At 30.0% G+C, this 8,200-nt stretch overlaps 1 protein-coding gene across 1 annotated transcript; it reads left to right on the top strand.

Annotated features, from left to right (window-relative positions):
• The first annotated feature begins 917 nt into the window (after positions 1–917).
• Positions 918–4,220, top strand: LOC128163860 (uncharacterized). The gene is made up of 5 exons (XM_052827532.1): positions 918–1,078; positions 1,730–1,809; positions 2,658–2,751; positions 3,492–3,607; positions 3,987–4,220. The coding sequence occupies exons 1-5, from the start codon at positions 970–972 to the stop codon at positions 4,149–4,151; spliced, it is 564 nt and encodes a 187-aa protein (XP_052683492.1). The 5' UTR covers positions 918–969; the 3' UTR covers positions 4,152–4,220.
• The last annotated feature ends 3,980 nt before the right edge of the window (positions 4,221–8,200 follow it).

Genomic DNA, 8,200 nt, shown 5'->3' with positions numbered 1-8,200 from the left:
ATACACTTATCCTTAGAGTCACTAAAGTTAGTGTATAACTCCTTTCCCCTTCCTTTATTGTCATTAAACATTATTTTTTTGCAATGACATCGAAATAATACATAATTACTTATATGCAACATCTGCACATATAGCACACCATTTTTATAATATATTATTGTGGTACAATTTGGACAGTTTAATGTGATTTGGCAATGATTTTGGGCTTAATTTCTAGCAATCTAGCAGCTGTGTTCAAATCGATATCAATTTAACAAGAGATGCACGTAAAACTCTTTTAATTAACCGCTGTTCACCTATTCACCGATAGAAAAAATGTACTTGTGGTATACACATTAACTCTTTAATAACTATGTAGGTTTTGAGCAGTTTTTTATTAGAATTTCGGAAACAAGATGATAAAAGTAAATAAATATCATGTTATATAGTCCAGAGCACTATGCTGTTGTATAGGTGACTATAGAAACTCCAAAAGTTTGTGATGCAGTGGATTACATATTTCATAATGCATATAATTTATTGGACAAATGTGTTAAGATACCAGAATTATTAAAATCAATCGTCAAATTGGAAACGAGTATCTTAATGTTGTTTAAACATAAAACTTTAACATAAAAAAAAAATTATACTCAAAAATGTCAATATTTAAATTAAATATTTTTTTTTCTGTTTGACAAAAATGTATGAATCATGGGTACAGATTTATTTCATTTTTTTTAACAAAAGACCATTGACATCTAATTTCGTCATAACTGCGCTAAACAGATGTTATCTTCGATTAGTTTGATATCATAAAATGCCTTAAGCACGTATCATTGCACCATATTTATCCAAATTAGTTACAATTACCACATAACAGATTGGTTTTATCTTGGGTACAACCAGTCCAATCCAGACACGTGTAAAATATATAAATTCACATCGGAAGATCCCATAATTCAGACTTCAGTTAGACTTTGTCGAGTACACATGATGGTCTGGTTCCGGCTCGCAGCTTTTTGGGGGGCAGCATCTCTTTGTTTTGGCTGTACGCCACTTCCGAGAGTTGATCAGGAAGATTACTGCTATGCTGATACTGGTATGTGTTTTGTTTAAGTTACTTAAAGTTTAAATCTCATTTATGCAGAAAACAGAAGATAGTAATATTAACGTTAAAACATACATCATATTTGAGTGGTGTTTTGTTGTATATTTTTGTAAGAGAGTAAACAAATGGAAATTTCAGTTTTTAATAGATTATTTTGTGAGAATGTTAATGATTTATAGATGTTAGAATAGGGTAATATGTAGTAAAACATTACCTGTGCGAAATTGAATGAATGAATGAAAGGTATTCAGAATAGGGATGGAGTAATATTAAATAATATGAAAATGTGGTAAATGTATAACAAATGTTGGTGCCCATATATTTATCAATTTCTTTTTAAAATACCAACAAGTACGTTTGAAAGGTAATTGAAGCAATTAAAAGCTTAAAATATTTTGAAACTATAAATTTTTAGGACATATTTCATTGTGTCGGATATTTTTAAATGTATGAATCTAATTATGAATTGGTTGGTATAACCGAACAAGTTTTCATTAGTTGATATCTAAAGATGTTTTAAAAAATAACACCAGTATCTGTATAGAAATAATTATTAATAAATATTTTGCAAAACACTTTCTTCAAATTTGCATTGTTTATGCATGAATATTTGTCTGTGTTTGTTATATTTCAAAATTTTAGCATTCGTGGCTGAAATTACAAAGAGAAACATCGGTGATGTCGAAATTGAGTACGAGTTTACTGTCCAGACAATGTACAAGGTAAGGTTGATTTAAAAGTTTATCAGATCCAATCGATTCTAAAATCAAATACTTATTCCCCTATGTGTCTTATGTAATAAAAAGTGATTTCAATGCTTATAATATACAAATGTTTAATGGAACTAAGAACAACATTTATTATATTAGCTCCTCAAGAAACGAAGTAGTGCCCGACACGATGTAGAGGGCAATATATTCGAACCAAAGAGTATAATTATACCAAATACGATATATATATATATATATATATATATATATATATATATATATATATATATATATATATATATATATATATATATATATATATATAATTTAAAAATCAGTTGTGTCAACCTAATCAAATAAAATCTTGCCTTTATCTTTATGTTTTGAATAACCCTTTTAAATCGAGCTTAACATATTTATAAACTAAAACTGAAAACACATATATAAAGGACGACTAGGCTTCTCATATACAACATTGATTTTTTCAGTATATCCTATACACGTATACATGTAGTTAACACTTTGTCCACCTTCATTCAACATTTTACAATATAGACATTTCTTTTAACACCAATATCACCAGTACACCAAACGGGGTGGATATGTGAGTAAAATTGAAACCTGTTAAATTGCAAAGGTTCGATACTTAAAAAAACGAAAATTGAATAGAAAAAGCAATGTCGTATGATTAATTTAAATCTAAAAATCAAATGAATACAAATATCACTATAAAGCTATTTGATTATGACGTGTTTTTTTTAAAATTCAACAAACATATGTACCGCAAAAAATCTCTAAATGCCACTTTTTTTAAATAACCAATTGTTGACGTCTCTTTCTGGGTCCTGCTGGTTTTATAGGGTGACCCAGGAAGTAGGACACTTGTTGGATTTGGGGAAATGAACTCTTGTGGCCCACAGAAGCTAGAACCGAACAAAGAGTACCTGATATACGGTAAGAGTAACATTATCAGTACGTCATTATAGAACCCTTTAGGTATTATTCAAAGCATACGTAGGCTCATATTTATATCTCACATACTGTTTGCATGTAACGTGTGTGGAAAGCTACTGCAGTTAAAATATCGTAACAGACAAAGGGTACTGAACGGTTTAATGATGAGTTTTAACATGATGCCACCGACGTTGAACGTTGTTTATCAAATCAAAGTTTGGGCTTATGGCTTTTACAGTGGCTCTTATATTAACTTTAACCTACACATAGGATAATACAGTAATTTGGAGATATAAATTGCATTTTTAGACAAGTCAGGAAGTTAAAAAAACCATAGATATAAGCATTTAATGCTTATTTTTGTATATCAATTGTCCTATAACACACCAGGCGGTGTAGGCAAATTATCATACCGAGCTAACGCGCGGTATTTAATTTGTCAGCACGGCCTGGTGTGTTATGGGACCAATAATATCCAAAAATAAGTAGTCAGTGCATAAATATACTATGCATTCAATATTAACTGAACCATTTGCAAATAAATAATTAGAAAATCTCAGTTACGCTTAGACTCTTTTCCTAAATTCATTTATTGAAAATCACAAAAAAAACCATCTTTCTTATTCATAGAAATGTCTGAAGAATAATGGGAAAAAATGTTATTACATAGGGTAAGATCATTTTCCCTCTATAAAAAACCCCGAAATTTTGCTTACAAAATGTTGGCGTATTTATTTCAGCAAAGGCAAATGATTTCGATTCAAATACTCTTCAAATCGTCGCATACAAAAATATGGATGACGTAAAGAACAAGGATATTGAAAGAATGGAGAAATTCTACGACTGTAGCTGTAAGGTAAGAACCCGAAAAGATTGTTTTGATATGTTTACATGACTTAACCGACTGGTAACAGAAATAATTATATTTGTTGTATACACTGTTCAAAACTTGATTTAAGTTAAGATGTGCAATCATTGACAAAAAAGCATAATTTAACTGTTGATATTCTTTTTTTTTTTCGTCGAACAAGTAGAAAATAAATTTAATGTCGATTTAGTACCACATAACTGAAGATAAAGCATGTTTAAGCCGACAAAATTTATCTTTTTTATGGTACAATTTTAACAAGGTATAGTTTGCCACAAATAGGATACTAAGTCCCAAAATTAACGGTCTATATCTAATTGTTTTGAAAGGTAAGAAATACGTCATCGATCGGTAATTGTCATTTCAGATCAATCATGACTACGATGCCTTTATAAATATGCCATCCAGCAGGTTACCTGAACCAGCAAGTAACGAGTGTAACGCCCCTTCTGATTTCTGCCCAAATAGTGGGTTCTGTAAAAAGAGTATCGAGGGCCAATGTACCTGGGGAAACCTCGGCGATTGTAATTGATTGAATACAAACAATTTGTATTGAATACATTTGATTCTCCAATAAAACATCGCCAATTGTACATATTCACCTTTTCTTTGTATGTTATCTTTGACTTTACTTGAACATATTTTATTGTGTAAATTACACAAAAGGATTGGTAACAAGTTCTAACAACTTACATCTGTTATCTATTATTGAATGACCAACAAAAAGTCTTTCCTTAAGAAATTTTGACATAAAATAAAATTCAAACCACCTTTTAGTATCATTGGTATAACATACTGATATAAAAACTGTAACAATTTAGATCATATAACAGCACACACCTTGATAAAATAGCAGACAATTAGTTTGGCGCCTCTGTTTCGTATCCATGGACAGCCGATAATATGCCCTAAAAGGACATTTACTTTGTCAAACGTCTCATGCTAGTAAAAGGACACTTACCACAATACTTCCCCAAATTTTAAGCAGTTTTAAAACTATGAAATTATGTAAAGTACATCAAATTGATATTTCAAACTCGGAATATGTATGCATTGGTGTTACAGTTTCACGTATATTTATTTGTTTAAAAAAAGATAATGCTTATAAGTATGGAACAATGTGCCGGATGATTGTATTAATGTAAAGGTGACATTTCTGCACCAGCTTAAAGAGACAGTACGGTAAATCTTGTTTTTTTTTTTCAAATGCAACTTGAAATAAATTCTGATCGGGTTCGGCATTTAAGTACAATTCACAAATGTTTAAACTTTTAGAAAATGACAAATTTCTACATCAGATAGATCTAATTATTTCATTAATACAATCAGTACATATAACCCATGAAGATATACATCACAACGTGTTGCGGAGTTTAGCCTTCTATTCTATTACGCACGCGCGTATTTATTATAATTAAAACACATGTATGGACTGCGATGATTCTCCTGGACAGGTTTGTTGATAGAAATTTGTCTTTTCTACTTCTCCCAGGTAATAATTGTTAAAAGTTTTAAAAATAACCACAATTATTATTTTGTCAGCATGTATTTTGCGTGTTTATCTTAGGAGTTGCTACAACTTAGAGATTTTGGAATGGGGCCCCTTGAGGGTTATTTGACATAGTTATGTCTGTTCATTTTAAATTGAACTGAAATTGATAAACCATTTATTAATTATCGAGAAAGTGATGATGCGTTCCCTTTAGAGAGTCCTTTTTACCTCGTATTCTATGATGACCACAGTCCCATAGTCGGGCGAAGATCTTGTAGTTTTCAGCATGTGTCATTTACCGTCAATCAAAATCCGAATGGTACAAATAAATGATACATGTATAAGATTATTCCGGTTTCTACAACCCTTAAATTTTCCGGAAGCTCATGATTACATTATAAGCATTAATATGGTATATGAGAGGCAATTTTATTTACTTCAACTGTCACAATCAACGTTATTTCCAATTCTCTGTAGAATAAAAGTATTTCCTACATTAATTCATTCCATACAACAGGTGTTGTTAATACATGTATCAAGGTTTTCAATTGGATGTTTTAATTCTAGGAGAGTTTACTTCTAATCATTTCGAGACTTAAATTCTGTTGGGTAATTCGAAAAACCCTCTAATATAAATATTTTTCCTATTGAAAAAAATATATATTTTCCTCGTATGGATTTTTATTCTCAAAGTACACATTCAATAGAAAATGATAAAAAAAACTCACCAGGAATGGTCCATATTTGAATATTTAGAAACATTCATGCTGGTTAGACGGCTGCAAAATGCCACATTGACACTGACATACATGTAATAACATGTACCTTGCATTGTTATTAACATAGTCAAATGGGATCGTTAATTGTATCTATAGAACCATGAACAACTATAAAATTGATTACTTCTTTAATGATTATCTCCGAAACAGGGAAACACCTTCAAAGTCAAATTGGAGCCAATACATCGACACTCTCATTCGTAATTCTTCTCAGGACGAATGGAGAGAATCTTTGAAAAGTCGACCAGAACTTAGCCGCTTTGCCGAAAGGCAAAAATATATTGAACATCATCCACTCTGGTCATAGAGCCTTCAGCATCCGGAATACACCTGGGAATTATTAGAATTAAACAACGTTTCTTTTACATATGAAACAGAGGAAGTGTCGTGTAAGCTCTGTAAAAGAAAAGTAAACGATATAGTACAGCATTTTATTCTAGACTTTACTGTCCTATATAAAAGTCGCAAGAATCTTATGTATCTTATAGTAAATTCGTTGACTGTAAATACATATGTCAAGTTGACATACAACTCGGACAGCGTAATAGTTGGTACTATTCTCGGATCGAAGGACGACGACGTCATTCCAGAGGAGGAGTGGGCAAGCTATATGCTTTCAGTTTCGGAAGGCATCACAGAGATAATAAAGGACATGCGAGCACTCTTGTAACGTTATTTTGTTTAAAATATATGCGATTCAAGATGAACACTCCATGATATTTGAACATTGATTGTGTTCTGTATATAAGTAACTGTATATGTGTTCGTGATAATTTTATGCTTGAAATTTCAGCACTCTTTATTGTAAACACATTGCACCAAACACTTGTTTGATGTATTTAATCTCTAAAATATAGAGGAAATAAAGAATGTCTGTCTCTATCAATGAATTGAATCTATTCTCTAACGCCCCGCTAAGTGACTCCGATCTGAGTCGATGTATTCATTTATATATATCTTTTAAGGTGGTTTTTTAATCGGAGAAGCAGAGAACCGTTTGCACATTTTCATTAATTTTTTTTCTACTTTTTTTTATGCATAAAATAGTTTATTTGCACATTTTTATTGATGAAGCTTAATTTGAATGTTAGAAATGAATTTATAAGAAAGATACAGGTAAAATAGTTCATTGTTTTGTAAACAGAGCTCAAATTTTATATTTGATACAAATAAAGTATTGTATGAAATTGCCATTTGTTGGACAAAATGACTCGTGGTAAACAAACTTAATTGACACAACGTGCTTAAAGGCTTATAAATGATATTATCAACAGAAGAGAGCAACAGTTGGTTGAAACTTATACCAATTAAACACACATTTATAAGCAGTAAAAGGGCTCGAAATTTGTATAAAAACACAGAATATCAAATTCTGTATCTTGCTTTTAATTCAATAATTGGCTTTAAAATTTTGAAAAAGCGTTAAAAATACTCATAATAACCATTCTAAAAATAAAAAAGAAGAAGAAAAAAAAACAATTGTTACGCTCAATCATAGCTAGGTCTCTTTAAAACACATGATACATGCAAACAAACTGTTGTTAAAACCCTTTAACACATAGAATACTAAAGTTTATGTTTCGCAATAAACTTAAATCATGCTACATGTAATAACGGAAGATTCAATGATATGACTTCATAAGTGACCACACAGGAAATACTAACTTAAATTAAAAATGAAGATATAAATCAATTGAGTTTTATAGTCCGAATAATAAGACACTTTTTAAAACATTTTTTTTTACAGTATTGTATTTCATCTAGTTTATTAAAACTTTTTTTATTGTTTCTGCATTTTTAAGAATAATCGTAAAGGAATATGAATTAATAATTTCATTAACCATTTGTTGTTTAAAAACATCTTCTTACGAACTAATTAAATTAAATATAAGTGTCTTAAACTTTCAAATATTATGTTTTAGGCTTTAAATTGTTTTTTTAAAAAAATAAGATAGTTCAGCTTTAAAATTTAACTAATATTTATACAGAAAACTTCATTTATAAAGCCTAAAATAGTCACAGCGATTTAGCTCTATTTATATTGATGCTTTAAAATGTGATGTCGTTAAAATAATTGGTTTTCTTATCAAACTTTTAATACACATCATTAGTCTTGTGGAAAAAAAAAATATTCATAATTTTTCTTCATTTCATGTTTAGATTTTTTTAACCAAAAATATCAAAATATGAATTAAGTGGTAGATTATGATATGCTATGTTTGAATTCCTCCAGTAGTGTTGGTTGTATATGAAACATTGACAAAAATCATTTGAATAACAAATAAATCAAAAATATAAAGCAAAACAGTC

Source organism: Crassostrea angulata, chromosome 9, assembly GCF_025612915.1.
Source record: "Crassostrea angulata isolate pt1a10 chromosome 9, ASM2561291v2, whole genome shotgun sequence".
Lineage (NCBI taxonomy): Eukaryota > Metazoa > Mollusca > Bivalvia > Ostreida > Ostreidae > Magallana > Magallana angulata.
Note: the sequence above shows the minus strand (reverse complement) of the source record. Positions and strands in the feature narration are given on the sequence as shown.